Source organism: Pogoniulus pusillus, chromosome 18 (genome assembly GCF_015220805.1).
Source record: "Pogoniulus pusillus isolate bPogPus1 chromosome 18, bPogPus1.pri, whole genome shotgun sequence".
Lineage (NCBI taxonomy): Eukaryota > Metazoa > Chordata > Aves > Piciformes > Lybiidae > Pogoniulus > Pogoniulus pusillus.
This window is the reverse complement of record NC_087281.1, coordinates 16,303,482-16,324,887: the sequence shown is the minus strand read 5'-3', so window position 1 is coordinate 16,324,887 and position 21,406 is coordinate 16,303,482. Positions and strand designations below refer to the sequence as shown.

At 42.7% G+C, this 21,406-nt stretch overlaps 1 protein-coding gene across 1 annotated transcript in view; it reads right to left on the bottom strand.

Annotated features, from left to right (window-relative positions):
- Positions 1 to 10,329, bottom strand: part of KCNK1 (potassium two pore domain channel subfamily K member 1) — a 29,282-nt gene extending 18,953 nt beyond the window's left edge. The window contains exon 1 of the mRNA XM_064158547.1: positions 9,598 to 10,329. Coding sequence (XP_064014617.1) covers positions 9,598 to 9,952 — 355 coding nt within the window. The 5' untranslated portion in view covers positions 9,953 to 10,329. The remainder of the gene's footprint in view (positions 1 to 9,597) is intronic.
- Positions 10,330 to 21,406: the final 11,077 nt, after the last annotated feature.

The window sequence follows — 21,406 nt, the reverse complement described above, 5'->3', positions numbered from 1 at the left end:
AGTCTCATCACATATTACCATATGAAAAGCCTGGTTCACAGCTTTTACTAACATTGCAGGAAACATGCTGAAGCAAAAGTGTAACTTATTTGCTATTTTAATAGCACGCAGTCATGCCAGCTAAATGCAGTGCCTTTAGTGTAAATACTGAATCAAGAATAAAATATTTTCAGTAAAGTTGGGGGATTCCTTTTACTGTCATCATCATCAACATCATCATCAAGCTAACCAGGTTGGAAGAGACCTCCAAAATCATTCAGTCCAACCTAGCACCCAGCCCTATCCAATCAACTAGACCATGGCACTAAGTGCATCAGCCAGGCTTTGCTTGAACACCTCCAGGCACAGCGATTCCACCACCTCCCTGGGCAGCCCATTCCAATGCCAATCACTCTCTCTGGGAAGAACTTCCTAACATCCAGCCTAGACCTCCCCCAGCACAACTTGAGACTGTGTCCTCTTGTTCTGTTGCTGGTTGCCTGGCAGAAGAGACCAACTCCCACCTGGCTACAGCCTCCCTTCAGGTAGTTGTAGACAGCAATGAGGTCACCCCTGAGCCTCCTCTTCTCCAGGCCAAACACCCCCAGCTCCCTCAGCCTCTCCTCACAGGGCTGTGTTCCAAGCCTCACACCAGCTTCGTTGCCCTTCTCTGGACATGTTTCAGTATTTCAACACCTCTCTTGAATTGAGGAGTCCAGAACTGATCATTTTAGCATGCTACAACTTGCAATATCATATAGGCAATATAGCAAAGAAACCAACTCTAAAATCTAAGTGCTGCCTGAAATAAACTTTCATTCACAAAAGCTAGAATTCTGAAGCAAAATTCACCTATCACTAGTAAGAGTAAAGAACAGTACAATGTATGTCTTAACCCTACTATTTCAGCAACTAGTTCTGGCTGGTGCCTCTCCCCTTCTTAAATCAACTCACATTTCTACTCTTAGAAACCATTTGTGAAGTAACTACTGTTGAAGGATTTAAGGTTGTTTACCTAATTTGATTTAAGAATCTAAATAACTGAGAGATGCAAAAGGGGATACTAGACACAGGATGAAATTCAAAGGTATATGTTAACCTTTATAGTTTAACTTTTCAAGTTCCCTTTAACATGTTCAGAAAATACATTCAGCACATGGATCATAAAACACACAAGGAGTGAAAGACATGTCAAAACGCCATGTTCATGGTATGAACTCTCTCAAATCCCTGATTTCTAATAGTATTAAATGTTGCTTGAAACATTCTGTATAGAAGTTCTGGTTGCTCCAGAAGTTTTCACTTTGAAGTAGAGGGCAGTAAGATGCACAAAGCCTCTATTCTCTGTTAGCACAACCACTTGAATTTTCAGGATTTCTCATGTTTTTTCAGGAGAAAGATGAAAAGCTACTGTTAAAGTTTCTACTGGTAAAGAATATGCAACTGTCGAAGGGCACAGCCTCACTTTCTCACACACAACCAGAGAAAGACTACTGGGTCAGCTTGTTCCACTGGCAAAACCTGCTGCCTAGCCTAGCCTCTTCCCTCAGCTGCTGTCAGGAAATACTGCTTAAGTGATCTCCTTGCTTCCACTTCTGCATTCCCTCAGTTCCTCAGATATGCTGATACCTTCTACAGCTGCTTAAACTACTGACACAGAATCCACTCAGAGTACAGACTATGGCAACACTTAGGAAACACTGGTTAGTAAACACTTGAGGTCTGGTGACAGTTGGTGAACTGCTTTGATTCATATGTGCTTTTCCTCAAAGGAAGTTCTGTGTCTTCAGAAATTACTGTGTTTCATTTTTTCTTACCAGAGGAGAGAAAATCTATATGATCTTGTAAAAGCAATTCTGATATTTTTATGAACCACAGCCACTGGAAAAACTTTGCTCCATCCATTCTTTTTGGCCCTGCTCTTTACAAGGACTACATCACTATTTTGTCCTCGCAAGAAATGCAATCTGTTTAAGTTTTTAGCTAGGTCCTTAAGTGAAAAAGCAAACTGTGATACTTCTCTTAGGGTCTTCTAGGTCGTCATCAGTAACTACTGAAGGAATCTGGTTCAATTTTGTACAAATATGATAACTTCAAGTAGCTGGGGTCAGAACTAGAGAGAGTGGTAGTTTAGATACCTAATTTGAAGAAACTTTATTGTTATTCTTTAATCCTGAAGGCACCAAAAAGTCTCATAGATATCCTATATTTTCTCAAATGGCTAAAATTACACTTTTGCATGTGCCAAGAAATATCCTGGTCTTCATATATTTTAGCAGCTTTTGACCTACTTTATAACTAACCAGAAGCAGCAGCTAAAGTAGATATTTTTTCATACATTATGAGATTCTTTTATTAAAAAAAAACCCACAACAAAATCCCAGTTTATTAAAACAATAATGGAATGAGCCTAAGTGAAACAAAGAATGAACACAAACATCACCAAGAAATAAATGTAAAAACAGGAGAAAACAGAGATTTGAAAGAAGACTTATTTTAAATTGCACTCATGTAAACTCGAAAATCCTACTGAGCAATGATCAGAAACTGGAAGACTGGCTTGGTAAGTTTTAGAAGTCTCACTCTGAAAGCATACATAAAATTCACCTTAGGGTTTGGAGATGTCAGTAGAATTGTTAATAGAAACTCCAGCTTCACAAAAGGATTACAAAGAGAAACTTTAATGAAAGGCTATTTTTTTGGAGATTACTCTCTTCCTTTCAATAAAGAAGTACTACAGAACGGAATAAAGGTAAACAGAGTAATTCTAATAGAGCAACAGGAGACTACACAATCTATGACAACTAGCAAATAATTTTAACACATATAAACCAGGAAATAAACAGAGAAAAAGTAAAAGGTATAATTTACAAAAAAATTAGTCAATTAGTAAGTCCAGAACAGAACATCAGTAACTCAGTCCTGACCCCAGTTACGCTGTGTGTATCATGTAAATTTCAATGGACTCATTTTGTCATTTGATTTTGGTTTTATTCTTGTTTTTGTATTTCAGCAGAGGAAGAATGACTCTGGACCTGACACAAATGAATTAGAGAGGCAGCAGCTGCAGTCCTTCACTGAAAGAGATGCTGGGCTGGTTCCTCATCACAGGGAATTCAGTAAGGCAGGTAGTACAGTAGAATACAGAAAGTGAGAACTGAGCTTCTAAGAGAGACACTCCATTCGTCAGCAGCCAGCACTGCTCCAAACAGTATAATCACACTACTCCATGGCTTCTTTGATTTCTGCCAGGAAATGGTTTTTACTACTTATTGGCCTGTAAAGTATAAACATTAGATTAGAGCTTCTCTTGCCACCCTTTGTGTCAGCAAGCACAAGCTGGAGATTAGCACAGCTGTTTGCTGTACTCACATAAGAAGCCAGGCAGGAACTGCCACCCTGCTTGGAGCACAAGATGGGAAGGGTCTGATTCCTCTCTGCTACTACCTACCTTAGTAGAGAAAATAAGAACTTTGTCCCTTTGTTTTGGATGCACATGAGATAACATGAACAATCTGCTGGCTGTAGGTGTCATTTCTGGTGACTAAAGAGTGAGTTTTGTCCTGATGCACAGAGCCTAATGTCCTTCCCCAACAGTTTATTATTATTAACGTTGACAAATACAGGTATTATGAAGATATTCATACAGGACATTTTTTGTTTGTTTGGGGGGGGGAGGAAGTTTGTGGGTTTGCCTGATCATTTTTTTTTTTTTTTTAAGCTTGTCAAATCTCTTTTCTGGTTTGTTTTTATCTATTTATTTTATTCTAATTGAATGTTTCCATGTTTTTATGGGACATGGAAAACAGAAATATCCAACCTACTATCTCAGTATTAGGACATACATACTCATCATACCACATCTTACAGCTTCCCTAGACAGTAATCTTTTTGTCTCCTCTTTCTAAAGACAGATAGAAAATCTTAGTTCATATCCTTGTCCTGCAAATAATATCAGGCAGAATCCAACCGAAACCTGTTAACATCCCAGAAGACAGCATCATAGCCCTGAGGCCAGACTAGAATATGATAGCAGCAAATCTGGAGCTGTTCCTACAGTGTACAAACTAAAAAGATTTTTTTCCTGAGAGGAAAGCAAGCACACAGGCAGACAGAATGACTCTTTCACTTTACATTTATACTAATTAAACTGAGAGGTGGGATGTCTGGTTCCAGGCTAGTCTAGGATCGATCTGGAAGGCAATAACCTTGGGGACAGTAGTTATGTTACACTGTCCCAGAACACCGTGTAGCATTCAGCCATTCTGCTGGGGCAGGGGTTCAAATTCCTCCAGGCAAAGAAGGGAAAAAGAATGTGGTTCCTCACATCCTAAGTCAGTGCCCAAACAGTTGGCCTATTGAATGTAATCCTTCTCTCCTGGCATCTTTCTCAACCTACTTCTTCATTTCCTTTGCTTTTCTTAGAAGCGTTCCAGTATAAAAACCACTCTGATGCAGGGCACAGCACAATCTTGCTTTGTCTCCTGGATCATCCCCAGCAAATTACCTTTTTCTGTAGATGTTGTTGCTAAGTAACAAACAAGTCTTTAAAAAGAAACAAAGATCCTTCCCAAAGTTTGGCATCCCTGTCCTGTTCAATAGCTCAATTTTATCACACATATTTAAATTATCTAGGAGTGCTACAGTCAGAGAAGTAGTGCAATGAAGCCTCAGTTTTCTGCCTGAGTCAGAGGTAACTACGAATGAAACTGATGTGATCTGAAGTCACCACAAAGTTTGTAAGCTTTCATACAAGAGTCAACAGAGAACCTTAATGCAAACGACTACATATATATTTGGTATGAATTATAAAATGTATTTATTTGGTGTGCATTAATGAGCTAATAACAACACCTTTGGTGATGAAAGCTACATATTCTGATGTCAACAAAATAAGATCTGCATTTTGCATTAAATTCACATTCTTTCACAATGTATAAAAGACCCACGTAGCCTCTCAAATGTAAGAGCATAGGAATTTTACAGCGGAGCATTAAAATGTGTGGTGGTTTGACCCTGTCTGGAGGCCAGGTGCCCACCAAAGCCGCTCTATCACTCCCTTCTTAGATGGACAGGGAAGAGCGAAAATATAACCAAAGACTCTTGATTCAAGGTAGAAACAATTTAAGGGGATGATAAGCAAAAGCAAAGGCCGCATGTGGAAGCAACAGCAAAGATGATATTCTCTGCTTCTCATCAGCAGAGGATGTTCAGTCATTTCCTGGGAAGCAGGGCTTCAATACATGTAGTCGTTGCTCCAGAGGACAAACGCCATCAAGGAGTGTCTCCATACTTCCTTCTTTCACTTAGCTCCTCTATCTGAGCTTGTCATGTGGCATGGAATATCCCTTTGGTCAGTTTGGGTCAGCAGGCCCAGCTGTGTCTGCTCCCAAGACCCTCCCCACCCCTCAGCCTACTGCGGGAGGGATGAATGTTGGAAAAACACAGCCTGGGTGCTTGGGACAGTGGCAGCCAAAACACTGGTGTTATCAATACCCAGCTACAGCACTGCAAAGCACAGCACTAGAAAGATGCTCTGGGGAGAATTAACTCCAGTTCAGCCAAACCCAATACACAAAAACATCATGATGCTTTCACAACATGCTGTAATCTTCTATAGATTTCTTAAGATCTGTATCATGCACTGGATGTGCACTGGGTGTGGGGCTCTTCCAAGGGGGTAGAAAAGCAATAAACTGAACTTCTTGACAAAAAAAAATGTGGACGAAACAATTGAGACAGGTTTCTCTGGCTCTGCTATCTTCATATGGGCTGCACATTTCTGTTACACTACATTCACTAACTCAAATACAATCTCCCAGCCTGGTCCCTTTCATAAATAAAGGTATAGTTCAGATTCCCTTGCAAATCACCTATATTAATGCAGTTTAGAGTCTCTTGCAAATCATCAGCAGTAATGCTTAGGAGAACCAGACCTAAGTCTTACTAATTGGTGGGGGTGGCAGAACACCAGAACAGGTTGCCCAGGGAGGTGGTAGAGGCCCCATTCCTGGAGACATTTCTGAGCAACCTAATCTAGTTGGGGATGTCCCTGCTCACTGCAGGGGCACTGGACAAGGTGTCTTCCAACCTAACGCATTCTGTGATTAAACCATACATGCATCAATCCTCATACTGCTTGTCAGTAAGATTCATATAAGCTATTTAACTTGAATGTAAAGCTTTCCTTGAAAGATGTATTGCTCCTTTACTGGCCCTTAACCATACAGTTTCAAGGTAACAGCTGTCTTAGTGCTTACATTGTCAACAATGACCACATTGCACACTGCTCACACGTCATTCTGTATGGCTGCTTAAGCTGCATAGAGAGGAAGAAAGTCCTTAGAAGAGAAACCTGCTGCCAGTCACTGCTATAGCCTGCTGAAGCCTCACCTCCAGTCTATTCCACTGCCCTTTGTTTGCCTATCCTTCAAGCAGTTTGTGACAATCCTGTGACAGTTCATGCATGCAACAACATCAACTGACTTCAAGTAACAATCTGTCTTACTGTGTTTATCCTGCAAACTACCTTAAGATTTTTTTTCCCACATTCTTAGCTCATGTCAAGGATTTTCTCTTGTGAAAAGCTGAAGAATATAATGAGGATGAGAGTGAACAAAAAAGGGAGTAGGGGATACTAAAATTAAACACATGCTTTATTTTGGGAAACTAAAAAGGCTGAGAAAGAAAATAAGCCTTGTCCTCAGTACAAGGGGTAGGTGTGCATTTATTTACATGATGAACGACAGCCACACTCGGTCAGCTTAAGGAACATCCCAGTGCTCCCTGCAATTTTCCTTGTGCACAGAAGGAACCCTCAGTTGGTATCATCAGTATTCGGGACATCTTTTCTGCACTTGTCCTACTGTACCCAGCAAAGAGAGGGCATTTCAGGTGTGCTGTTTGGAATAAGACAGCATTTTTCAAATGGTCAAAGACTTGGGAAGAATTTGACCACGTGTAGGACATATTGCATTGGTCTGGATTTATACTTGTCTATTTGTACAAGTTCTTATTTATATTAAACAGGAAATAAGTACAGCTAAAGGCTGCTACATAAAACAGGAAGATTTTGTTAAGAGAGGCTGAACCCAAAGCCTTGGACAACAAGGCTAGTGAGGCATTTGGAAGGGCATGTCATACAAGGAGCAGCTGAGGGAAGTGAGGTTGTTTAGCCTGGAGAAGAGAAACCTAAGGGGAGATCTTATGCTCTCTACACCTATGTGAAAGGAGTTTTTAGTGAGGCCAGTGGTGGTCTCTTCTCCCAGGTAACTGGAAAGATGACAAGAGGAAATAGGCTGAAGTTGTGCCAGTGGAAGTTCAGATTGAACATTGGGAAAAAATTCTTTACTGAGAGAGTGGTGAGGCATTGGAACAGGCTGCCCAGGGAGGTGGTGGAGTCATCATCCCTGGAGGTGTTCAAGAAGCACGTATAAGTGCTGCTTCAGGATATACTTTAGTAGTCATGGTAATTGGGTTACAATTGAACTCTGTCTTAAAGGTATTTTCCAACCATAATGATCCTGTGATAGAACAAAGTACCACCATTTGATGCCTGGTCTATTACATAAGTGATTATTGATGAACTTCAGTTTGTGATATTCATAGAAACAACAATTATGCAAGCATTTCAGACCTCTGTTTTCTAAGCACACACCACTTAGTGGAGTTTTCTAAAACGTTTTCCATTTGGACAACAGTAACTTATGCTTTCAAAACTTTCTTTGTGAGCTCTCTATGATCAAATCATCCAAATACGCAGGGCCAAGTTATGCCTTGCTCCTAAAGATGTGCAGTGGGAAAGAGGTAATTCTGCCTGAACTGTACTACCACATCCAAGCATCGTGTAGCTGTGTCAGCAGGCAGTACTCGAGTGTTACCAACTCATTCCCATCTGTGATGTTCTGATTGTCACATTTTTTGATTGATTCATCTCAGCAATCGATATTGTCAGATTTAAAAATAATGAACTGCAGAGACTACAGAGTTGGTTTCTGTGATTAAAAATCTGAGAGGTCACATACACTACCCTGGATCAGAACAAATAACCTTTTTATCAGAACCCTTTCATAATGTTCTTTTTAAAAAAGGGTTATTATTTTACAGACAAAAATAATTTCCATACAAAAGTAGCTCTTGGACAAAATAATCTACATTTTATAGTACTGCTGTGGTATGATTAGAAATGAAAATGGGCATCATAAAACCAATTCAGCATCCTATGGTTAAATTGCTTTGTAGTTTTACTGAGGGGAAAAAAAAAAGAGAAACATTTTAAATATGACCATAATCCCATGCTTTTCTCACCAACTGCATTACTATACACTGATTAATGCTGAGAAGCTTTTTCATTGAAAGTATTCATCACAAGCATGTCACATCCTCAATACTTACAAACTCCAACTCTAGTTTACCAGGGGCTCTGTGTGTGTGTGTTACTAGGACACCCATAACCCTATTTTACCTTTTTTTGTGTGTTTTAAAGAAGCCAAAATCATTATAACAAGCAGACATCCTGATCTGTATACTCAATGACAACTATTTTTAGGACAAGCACTGCCTGTTCAAAATCAATCAGGAAGCACCAAAATGAGATCAAGTAAATAAAATATTAAGTGTCATTATTTATATCAATTGATTATACTTCCCACAATATAAAAGTGCTCATTTAGGGGCAGGAGAGGAGGAAAAAAACAAACCACTGCATCTTTCATAGCAGCATCAATGTAATGTCAAGAGTCAAAGTTCTTCGGCTGCATTAATTTCAGGGCAATTCTTTTAAAGCTTTTCTTACTCAAGCAGCTTTTATCCCTCATTTCAGTGAGCCTCGCTCAAATCAGCAGTTCAGCTTCCAGCAGGAATGCCTGCGCTCACCCTTTACAAGACGGCTGCCCACTACAACCTTACACGAAACGTGCCTGCTGTGAAAGCAAGTGCTTGTAAAAACTACTGCCCAAGGAACGCGTACTCCCAGGGTTTCACAACACCAACGCCAGCTGCTATCTGGAAACAAGCGAGCGTCATCTTCTAGCCTTCCACTTGGCAACGTTAAACTGGAAACGATGGTTAAATATGAAACTGAAATTTCACTCACTACACCTAGATTAGCAATTCCCCCCCCCTCAACCCAGACTGAAAGAAATGTACAGGAGACCAAGAGCTTAAAGGGACACCCTTAAAAGCGCTCAAAAGTTCAAAGAAAAAGGCGGGTACCTGCACGGGTTTTCACAAGTACCAGAACTGTCAAGGTGAGGGGGAGCAGGCAAGTTGGCTCTCAACGCGAAACAGGACGGGTTTAAAACACACCTTACGTAAAACAGCTTCTCACACAAGAGTTTGGGAAGGAAAGATCGCCCCGCAGCACACCCACCGCCGGCACTCCCCCGGCGCGCAGGGCCGCGGAGCTGGCGCGGAGGCCGGCCCTCCATCTGCCCCGAGGTGCGGAGCCCCAAGTGGGGGCAGCAGGCCCCGGCCCCCGCGCCCGCCGGCCTGGCTGCCCTCGCCCTCACGACACAGGGGGAGACGGCCCCACGGCAGCCCCTCCGCCCCTGCGCGGCCCTGAGGGGTCCGGGCCTCCCCGGAAGGCCTCCAGCTCCGGGTCGACTTGCGCTCCCTTACCCGTGGTGGAGAGGACGGTGCTGGCGAAGAAAAGCGAGGACGTGAAGTCCCAGTTCCAGTTGCCCGAGGCGTTGCTGAGCACCGAGACGCCGTAGTTGCTGGCCTCCAGCACCCGCATCAGGAACTCCTCCAGCTGCTGCTCCGAAAGGCAAGCGTGATCTTCCAAGAAGCGCTGCTTCAGCTTCCCCAGCTCCTGGCGCAGAAGGTCTTCGTAAGGCAGCTCCACCGAGGAGAAGACCACAGCGCCGAACACCAGGTAGAGCAGGTAGCCCAGCACCAGCAGGGCGAAGCACCAAGCCGAGCGGTGCTGCTCCACCAGCCGGACGCAGGAACTGCCCGCCAGCGACTGCAGCATCTTTCCGAGCCGGGGCCGGCTGCACCCCGGACCGGTGCGCCGAGGGGAGCCGAGGCTTTGCAGGGGGTAGGAGCCCGGCCGCCGCCTGCCCTCTGCGCGGCCGCTGGCTGTGAAGGCGCGGAGCGGCGCTGATGTGGCGCTCACGTGGCCGCACGGCGCAGGTACCGCGGCTCAGGGCGGCCTGCTGCCGCCAACCGCCCGCCTCGGCCCGGCCCCGCAGCCTTGCACGCCCCTACCGCTGCCTGAAGCAGCGTTTGCGCTCGGTTTGCCCGTCACCCAGGCAGGCGTAGGCGAGCCGGGAGCCCCAGCTGCCGTTCAGCGAAGCTGGCTGCGAAACCTCTGGTTCTCTGCGGCCAGACGCTTCGCGGAGGTTTCTTTCCCGTTTGCGCAAAAGTGCCTTTGGAGATTGGCTTGCGGCGCTGTTCCCCCCACACTACAGTGAGAAACTCCAAGCGCAGAAATGTGAGGGGTTTTTTGGCTTAGGTTTGTTTTGGTTTTTATCACATTTGAAAAAGCACTGGGCAAAACAGCAGAAGGTAACGCCAGAGAGGCAGCAGCTTGAAGCAGGAGCCAGGATTTCTGTTCGGACGTGATGCATTCAAGGACGAGCCCTGCTGGCGGGCATTAATGTCCTCCCTCGAGTTCTCTGGGACATGCCTGGGGACTGTTTTGGACTAGGTGCCCACTCAAGCTCCACGAGTCTCTGCTCCTGTGCTAGGCTTCTGGAGATGCTTACTTTTTAATGGTACTAAATACCCAGCTAGTGCTCAGAATAACAACCATGATCGCTACAAATGTGCTGTCCGTCTAGCCCTCTGTGTGGTCCAAACCAGTGATCTTCAGTTTCACTTCAAGTACTTCTTTCTCCATCCATCTCAAACTCTGCATGGCAATCACGCCATCAACCTGCTAACAAATTCTCCACAACGTGAAAGGAGTGAAAACTGTAACTTGCCAAAATGTACCTCAAGGTGAATAAAGGCAGCTTCTGCTAAAGGAGAGTTTAGCTGGTTCCATCCTTAAGGGCTCTGCCTCTTCCCTTTCACATCTCAGCTGATGGCAACTTCCACAGTCACAAAGACAAAGTAGCAGCTTGCAATTAGAAACTTCCTGAGACTCAACTAGTGAGTTCAGTCAACCAAATCCAGCAATCTCTCTTAAGCTATTAGGCACCTCTTTAAGCTTTAGTAGGACTAAAATGGAGAAATAGTAGAAAAATAATAGGCACAAAATGATTTTTCATGCTAGAAATTTAAGATGTGTCAACATTTCCCTCTATACAATAGTTACACTGGAGTATGGGGTAAATCTGTCCTGGCATCATGGATCATGCAGTTCCTTATCCATTCCCCACTGCCAGCAACAGCTGATTTGTTCCAGCCATCCCACCCCAATCTCCCTTTCCTTGTTTCATGGTCAAAATACAAATGTGTTGATGCATGCAAAAAGCAGCTGCCTGGATTCTCAAAATGGTGCCCTTGGAGGATGTGGTAGGTCCAAACAAGACAGGCCAAGCAAGCAGACCTTTAATGCCATGGCAGGACTGCACATGTGTTCTGGTCTAAAAATGTGTATGTGTGTCTATGTCAACCTCTTGCATGCTCATGTGATCATGCAGCCAGTGAGGGACATGGTGATAAGCTTTCCCTCAGTTGAGCTCCTGAACTATTGCAAAGTAAATGGTTCCAAAGTATTTGTATGTGTGAATTGTTGCACTGAACACAGGTGTAGCAGAATGAAATTATTGGAGGCATTTGAGATGAGCTACTGAACAAAAACTATGCTGCATATCCAGAAGTTAATTGGCAGGACAGGCAAAGGTAGAGAATCCTATATCCCTATACCACTACTTCAGCACCTTTCATCAGCATCAATATATCTTTAAAATGTTTTGGGTTGGGTTTTGTTCAGTTTGTTTGGGGCTTTTTTGGTTGGTTGGGTTGGGTTGGGATTTTTTGTTGTTTGGGTTTTTTTGGCAGTAAACCACTGATGTGTAGGGAAAAGTCAATCTAAATAACAATGACAATTAATGGATGGTGTCTGAAAGAATGTAATGTAGACAATCTTTCGAAGGGAGTATTGCAAAGAATATTGCACTGAAACAGCATGCATTTGAGCATCATTACAGAAAAAGAGGTCAAGGAACCTCATTGACCAATCTAATATGCTTGACTAATGCCACGTAATTACTTAGTCACTCGTTCCTTCAAATTTCAAATGTCTGAGTACCTCCACCAGTGTGTGTGACATACTGGGCTCCATTTTGATCAAATGTACTCATGTTGCCAGATGCAATGATTTCATAATGCAACATCTGGCAGGTACAGTTGCAGTCATGGTAAGGAATCGGCACATCTTTGCTGGAGACCAGTATTTTCCCAACCTTCATGCCAAATATTTGCTTAAAGCTTAGAAAATATTTGCTTAAGAACACACCTCTCTTCAGTGGTGAAAGGGAAGTGTGAATGGGTGGAGGAAGATTTTTATTTACAAATCTCCTTCAGTTTTATGTTTTTGTGAATCATTCAGTATCCATTTTTATAAGCCTTCCACACTTGGAAGTTTCCTGGGCTAGGAAGACAAGGAAGACTCTGTTGAACAGAATCTGCACTGCACCTGTGCTCAGTGGCATATAGCAAAGAGGAGAGTTGACACTGGTTTTGGGCTCTACTGTTCTAATCACTCTGCTTTTGGCCCTGGAGGGAGTGGTGCAGGGTGGGGGGGGGAAGAATCTGGTCAAACACCTTGTTTGGCACTGTTGTTAATATCAAAACTATAAAACATTTTAGTCACAAATAAGTCACTGAAAGTGATTCATACACAGAAACTCTCAAGTTGACTGGAAGGATTATATTTTTTTCCAGAAGGGTGGTCTCATGGCAAAACCACAAACATTTTGTTACCAGTATTAGACTAAAAATGTTGTTCTCAAAGAAAAAGCATAAATAATTATGCAGAAGTACTTTAAGTCCTGAGGAGGAGGGTAAATAAAATCAGTTACTAGGCAATACTTGTCCTGACAAACCTGTTTTGCTTTGGCACACCTATAGCATGAGCTCATAGTACAGTGAACAGAGGTGGTGCTGAGGAGGAGTGGGTTGAACCAGAGAGGTTGTGGAGTCTCCTTCTCTGGAGACTTTCAAAACCCACCTGGACATGCCACTGAGGAACCTGATAGTTTTAGCAGAGGTGTTTGACTAGGTGACCTGGGGAAGGGTCATTAGTATTCCTCAAGACATCAAAAAGAGTGTGAAGCAAGTCAGTGAAATCTGTGTTTGTGCTGTTTCCAATATCCTATCTGGATGCATTCTACTTAAGAGGGAGGGGGAGAAGACTTGAGATTTAGTGGCTTCCTCAAAAACAAACCAACCAACCAAAATTATTCTGTTCATAGAATCATAGAATCAGCCAGGTTGGAAGAGACCTCCAAGATCATCCAGGCCAACCTAGCACCCAGCCCTATCCAGTCAACTAGACCATGGCACTAAGTGCCTCATCCAGGCTTTGCTTGAACACCTTAGATGCTTGAGCGTGTCCAGAGAAGGGCGACGAGGCTGCTGAGAGGCCTTAAGCACAAGCCGTGTGAGGAGAGGCTGAGGGAGCTGGGATTGTTTAGAGGCTCAGGGGTGACCTTATTGCTGTCTACAACTACCTGAGGGGTGGTTGTGGCCAGGAGGAGGTTGCTCTCTTCTCTCAGGTGGCCAAAGCCAAAACAAGAGGACACAGCCTCAGGCTGCGCCAGGGGAGATTTAGGCTTGAGGTGAGGAGAAAGTTCTTCACTGAGAGAGTCATTGGACACTGGAATAGGCTGCCCGGGCAGGTGGTGGAGTCGCCATCCCTGGAGCTGTTCAAGGCAGGATTGGACGTGGCACTTGGTGCCATGGTCTATCCTTGAGCTCTGTGGTAAAGGGTTGGACTTGATGATCTGTGAGGTCTCTTCTAACCCTGATGATACTGTGATACTGTGATACCTCCAGGGATGGTGCCTCCACCACCTCCCTGGGCAGCCCATTCCAATGGGAAATCACTCTCTCTGTGAAGAACTTCCTCCTAACATCCAGCCTAGACCTACCCTGGCACAACTTGAGACTGTGTCCCCTTGTTCTGTTGCTGGTTGCCTGGCAGAAGAGACCAACCCCCACCTGGCTACAACCTCCCTTCAGGTAGTTGCAGACAGCAATGAGGTCACCCCCGAGACTCCTCTTCTCCAGGCTGCACACCCCCAGCTCCCTCAGCCTCTCCTCATAGGGCTGTGTTCCAGGCCTCTCACCAGCTTTGTCACCCGTTGTGTTAGTTTAATGCTGCAACACTATCCACAGTGGTTAAGATGAATGATGAGCATAGCAAAAGAATGAATGTGTTTGGTTAGTGGACTATATACAGAGAGAGGTTTATGTCATGGAGTAGTAGTATTTAGAGTCAAGGAAGTTTATATGCATAGTCAGGCACAATTTCTTTCTGAAGTGAGTCATGCCGTGTTCAGCATAAATGTAATTTGACTTAGAGCTGCACTAATTATTCATATTTAACCAATGATAGTGGTGTCTAAGTGGAATAACTGATAGATAACTCTTTTAATAAGATAAGCATTTTATCTCTTGGAAAAATGAATTTCATGTGTACTTGCTTTCAGGTTTACACAATGGAAGTATTCAAAAAGGAACTTGGTCACTTTTAGAGTGGGATGAGGGCTGCATATATGTGGATAAATACCTGCATTTGTCTATATACATGTATGGATTTATATTAGTATATATACAGTGTGCCTTTCCACTTTTATAGTCTAACTTTTCACTGATAGTCTAAGTTGTGCCATGTCTTGTACCCATGATTTGTAGGATCATGTTAATACTGATGGAATGTGATAGCCCAGACAATTCAGGATGTCAATGTGACCTCATTGGAACATTACATTAAATAAAAATCAGTGTTTTAAATAAAGTGACCTTGCCCTCTTATGCCATGGGGCAGCCAGCCAGCAGAATCAAGCCTTTCTAGCCTCTTGTTCAAAATGTTGAAAAAAAGGAAAAATATTTAAGATACTCAATACTTTATACTGAAAATAAAATTGTTTGTATCTCTTTCTTCTAGTCTGTAAAAGTTTTTGGTACCTCTTGCCCTTTCTTGGCAGCCTGGTGTTAAAGATGATTGTGGAGAGAAATAAAAGAATGTGGTAGCCAAGGTATACTCGTACTGCTGTGGGTGTCCAAGCCTTTCTCCTGATCTTCTCACCTCTGGGACTGATCTTTATTTTGTCTCAGGGACACTGTACTGGTTCTTGGGGGAAACAGTGGTGCCAGCAAAGCCTACCAGCTTTCCGAGTGACTCAAAAGACATAGCCCCAGAAAGGATTGCCCACTCAATGGCCTGCCTGTAATCACATTTTTCAGTAGTTAAGTCATATTTCCATGATTTCTGGTTTTGCTTAGTTGAGGCCCAGTTCCAGTTTCTTAGTTTACTGTTGACATTTTGAGTATTTGTAGGTCTTTTTGCCTCTTTTAGTTCAGTCTGCATCGCCATAGAATTTGTGTACTTGTGTAATCATTTTTATTCAGCTGGCTGAGTTGGACTTATGTCACAGTGGGATATGTAGAAGTAAACCAGGACCCAGCAGTGGTGAGGTGTTGGCTGATCGTTAACACAGACTCTCACCCATTCATGAAAAGGTCACATTAACTTGCCAAAATAGCTTTCTGCTCCAACTCCATTTGAGTTTGTTTTCTTGGGCCACAGCATGTGTACACAGTACAGCACAGCACTGCTCTCCAAGGCCTCCCTGACCTAGGTAATTAGGGTGCAGGGTGGATACTTGAACTTCTTGCATTTGAGCAGGTGTGCTGAAACCTGGTCCTGATACTGACTTCTCTTTGACTCCACATTGGGCAATTGGGCTCAGGTGACTGGAGATGTTTTTGAAGCTGATGTCCTTTGTAAAAGTGAAGTTCTGGATGCTTGCAACAATCCCAGCCCATATGAGATCTTCTGGTAATTGCACATCTCCTTCAGACCAAGTTACTTGCTAAAGTAGGAGGTCTGGTACTGCATGTGGCTGCCTGTATGTGGATCATACAAGGACCACAAGGCAGGATGACTTTTGGATGCTGTTTAGATGCAGCCCAAGAAGTAAGGGTTTCTTCTGTGGGAAAGGTTCTCTCTTTCCTGCTGCAGCCATAGCTGATGCATAGGATGTACAGAAAGTTGTTTATTTCTCCTAGAGAATCTAAATCTCTAAAGAGAAACCCACCTTAGAGATTGTTTGCTGGTCTCTAATATATAAAACTCACTCTAACTTAGATCCTGTTGCACCTGAAAACAACCCTTGTGTCTGACCTTGAGCATTTACTGTACTGGATGGATCCTACAGTCTGAATGTCACTTTACAGCTAATGTCCCCCAGTGTCTGCCTGTCTCAGAGCTCAGGAGTCTTGCTGTAGCTATTTGGCAAAATTAAAATGTGGCTCTCTTTTTCCAGTGTATCAACAAGGACATGCACTGGCACAGGTTCAGAAAGTTAATCAAACGGTTTAATCGCTCAAAGCAACAGATACAACAGATTCAGGATTGTTGGTGGTAAAGGCACTAATTGCAAGATGATCTCAAGTTAATAAATCCTGAGTATTGTGTGACACAGTCAGAGAGGTGAACCTTTGCAGTAGCTCTGATATGCAATAGAAGTGCAGCAAAATTCAGCTGCATGTTGAAGGTGCAATTCTCAGCAAGAAGGGTGGCCCTGCCTTGGGTGGAGGGAAAGAAGCACAGCCGGTTGACTGTCCTTTTCTCTGGTTTTCCCTCTCAGCTGTTGCTGCTGATGCCAGCCATGCTGCACCTTACATAAACCTTGGTGCTGGAAACAGTGCCCACACCCTGATGCAGTGCTGCTACACCACACACCAAGAGATCTCCTTTTCATGGGTTTTATATCCTAGGCCAGGCTGTTCCTGTCTTCTAGGTGACAATTAGCATGATTTAGGAGGAAAGCTGAATAACATAGTCATGTTTACCATGTACTTATTTTTTCTCATTAGCATATTGAGGAGAGCAATATTAGTATTAAAACTGTGGTGAATTAGGCAAAAGTCTTTGTTTGGGCACCCTGGCTCTCAAAGTCTGCTTTGAAATTGGGTGTTAGTGTTATTTTAGCCTTGCTTCCTCCATTTTAACCAAAACAGGGCTGTCTTATCTTCATAAGGACCTCTCCACTTCAGGTCTCTGGCAGGCCAGCTTCACAGATCTTCATTTAACACAAACACCTGCTGACTGTTAATTACCTTAGCTCCAAAGCATGGTAAATCAAATTGCTTTCCTGTCCCACAATAAGCTAGGCAGTTATCCCACACTGAAGGAGCTTAATATTTATCTCTAAGCTGTTCCAATACTTTCCTACATCTGTCCTAGTAGGATGGAGAGCCCAGGCAAGCCTTTTCACAGGGCAGATGCTTTACATGGTGGGGGGGAACACTGAAGAAGGAACTGTGCCCTCCTCATTCCTCTAGAGCAACTCCATGTCTTCCTGTGGTCAGTCCTGATACCTCTGAGGCCTGATACCTTTTCACTAGGAGTGCAGCACAAACCAAAGCATTGTATCAGAAACCCCCAGCCATGACATTTACTCCTCATTGCTCAAGGCCCACATTCACAAATGAAGAGGCACAAGCAAAATCATCTAATTTGTGATACTCCTTGCTAGCCAGGCTATTTGGAAAGGTGAATTTTCCAGGCAACCCATCTGCCTCAGCAGAGTTAAATTTCAGTAAGCGTAATTCAATGCCTTGCTGAACCAACATCTGGAGCAGCCCATGGGTACTACTGCCACATGCACCTGCTATAATGAATACCAAAGTCTACTTCAGTGACCTGAATCTTTTGGAAATTTAGTCCTTTATTTTTATCCACTTAGAAGGAACACAAGCTGCAGTGTCCTACTTTTTCTCAACTATGTCATCTGACTCATCAATCAAAATTGGAGTCTTATTTTCACCCACTGACTCTCAATCAGCCTAACAAAGCTATCAGAAGTACAAAAGGACAGTATTATCACTCAGCCTAAGATACTTTTGCTAATCTTGAGTCATGTGAGAGATTTTAAGGTTTGAAAAAATATTGCAATTGCAGCAAGGCCAAATTCTACACTGTCTTCTGAAAATACAGACTTAGGTAGAAAGAACAGCACAGAAAAAGTTCAGTGAAGGAAGACAACTGTAATATGAGATTTTATGATATTGGTTTGATTAATTTTTAGTATAAGCCAATGGTATCCTTGTTTTATCCAGTTCTATCAGAGCATCCTGTATGCTCTTGTAGCATTTACCAGTTGTCCATGAGGGCATGTGTGCTGAGAAAGGAAGAAAGGAAAGGAAAGGAAAGGAAAGGAAAGGAAAGGAAAGGAAAGGAAAGGAAAGGAAAGGAAAGGAAAGGAAAGGAAAGGAAAGGAAAGGAAAGGAAAGGAAAGGAAAGGAAAGGAAAGGAAAGGAAAGGAAAGGAAAGGAAAGGAAAGGAAAGGAAAGGAGGAAGGAAGGAAGGAAAGAAAGGAAGGAAGAAAGGAAGGAAGAAAGGAAGGAAGGAAGGAAGGAAGGAAGGAAGGAAGGAAGGAAGAAAGAAAGAAAGAAAGAAAGAAAGAAAGAAAGAAAGAAAGAAAGAAAGAAAGAAAGAAAGAAAGAAACAAACTCTGGCCTACAGTTTGTCAAAGAATATCTTACAATTGAAGCCTATCTAGAAAAAGTCAGTTAAAAACCTGACAGTTTTTCTCCCTGAACGTTCAAGAAATGCATGAAGCAATTAAAAAACAACACCACTTCCCCCTGCCCCTCTCCCAAAATCTGTTTTTCTTGCTGTTATAGCAAGATAAGTATCAGTGACTTGATCCTATTCTGTCTGGCTCATGAGACATATATGGGGAACAGTTTGGCAATTAGCCAAGCCTTACCATGTTAGGCAAAGCCATAGATTTGCTTTACCCAAATTTGGGGAACACATAGGCCTTGCACAAGGCAGGCACAAGCTAAGTGTGTGCACCTTGTTTACTACAAGACCAAGACAAGTCTGATCAGGCCAGAGTCCTTAGGCTTAGTGGCTCCAGGTCTTTTGTCTTATTTCCCGCGCTTGCTTCTCTGGTGGAGCAGAAAAACATGCCTAGGCATGCCAGTACATGTATTAAGCCTATTTTGGGCCTACCCAGCCTACCACGACACTTCCTGACAGGCTTTATGCTTTAGGAGGACCTCTCTTTTCAAGTCAACATCTAAGATAAAACAATCAAAGTATTGATAATTCATATTAAAGTTGTGCTGATGCCTTCTGTTTCACTACAGTTAAATTCTTGCTGTGTCTAATTTGACTCTAAAATTCAAAGTTTTTCATTTGCTTTATGGCTGCAACACCACATGAAATATTTCCTTTTGAAAAAGCTATATCAATGGAACACAATTTTCCTGCAACAATGCACAGCAGCATTGTTGAGCAAGACTGAATCTGCTTATTACTGGATTGAAAGGGAAAAGTATTGTTTATAGAGTTAGCTTGTGGCCTGTCTATACACTTTAGTCATTTTGAGGATTGATTACAATAATGAAACAAAGGGCACAGAATGTTCTAAGGACCAAAACTAAGGAAGAATCAGACTGCAATAAAATAAAGTTTCAGCAAGATGCGTGGTGATGTATGTTAAACATTAAGCTTCACTAATACTAAGCATTTAGGTCAGTGCTGAATAGACCCCTTAGTCCTTAAAAGATTCTCAGCCCAGTTGCACAAAGGAAACAAACATGAGCAAATAAAAATATGCATCCAGCAGCTAGTGAATGTTCTGAAATACCAGTAAAGCCTCTCCTAGCCAAAACCAAGGAGATCCCTTAAACTGTTTAAGGCACTTAAAAGACAAGTATTACTTATTAGACAAGTATAAGACACTTAAAGGACAAGTATTACTTATTAGACAAGTATTACTTATTATAATCACAGAGTGGGTGAGGTTGGAAGGGATTATATTGATGATGAAAATGATAATGGTTATTCCTTCTACACAAAACCATAGCAATTAGGTCCAGGGTTGCAAAGAGCTTTCTCCTCAGTATGTTATTGCATAATTATATCCTCATGCTATTATCAAATCTATTCAGTGACCAAATTTATCTAAGTTCTTATATAATATTGTGCTATAATTACTGAGCAGCCTAATGATTTTGAGCATGGAAGAGAGAAAAATTAAATACTTTTAATCTCCCAACAGCCTTTAAGTGAGGAAATTCTGTTTACCTCATTTTAGATCTGGAAAATGGAGCCAGAGTGACATTTTTGAAGCCTGATCCCAACAAGATGCAGACAGGCATTTAATAACATAGTCAAGAATGCCAGCAAAACCCTACTGAAATCATTAAGAGGTTAATGTGTACAGTTCAGAGCACTACATTTTGTAATCTCATGAAGGACTTGCCTGCCTCCTAAACCTCTAATCCTAAGTGACTGGAGTCAAAGTGCAGAGGAGAAAATGATGATGAAATCAGGCGTTTGCTGCCAGCAAATAAGTCTGTGTACAAAGCACAGGGGAAGTGTATTTTCCTATGGCTTGTGCAAGGGGTATCAGTTTCCAAGCTGGCCTCTGCTAGCAAGTTTTGTCCCCTCGTGGAGTCTTACCTTGCTCCTTTTCTAGGCCACAGTCTTTTTCCATTAGTACTTCTACAGGCTTTTGTGGATGTTCATATTCATGCAGGCATGTCCAATATTCATTCATGTCCCAGATGCTCTATTGCCAGTCAGCAATGGCCCTTTCTGCTCGACTCCTCCCCTGGTAATAATGCAGTGTATCCTGTCATTATCTCCCACTAAACCACAGTTGTTTTCTGTTTAAAAATCAATGAATGAAAAATCCTTTTAGTGTGCAGTTCTTTACCTTCCAGCACAAGCTCTCTGTCAGAGCTGGCCTTAGTGACTTAACATGGTCTTCAGGCTGTGGGGGAAACGTGCAACATGTGACAGGTACACTGCAGCTTTCTCCTGTGTGGCAATATGCTTCCCACAGGCAAAAGAGACAACAGACCCAAAGGAATGTTACTCAAAAGACTTGTAACAGGTTAAGAATGTAAGCACTCCAGAATTTTTAGCCAGAGGCTTCTGTCTGCTTTGACATTTCCATTCATACTCCGTGATAGATGGAGAGATGTTATTTTGGGAGAACAAAATGTACTACCACCACAAGATCACACAAATCCTGCCTGTCTTCTGGGAAGTTCAGATAGAAAGAAAAAGCAGCTGCAATTGTCCTAAAGCATTAAACATTTATGAAAAGTATATATCACAACATTTTACACACAATTATGCAAGAAACTTTTGGGACTTTGCTCCCACAGTACCTCTTTTATATCTTAAGTTGATGACAAATGGCAAAATGGTTTGCAGCAGGAAAAGCTCTCCCTGCCAGCCCCCTAAATGAACTCCCTGAGACACATTTCTTCTGCTCGA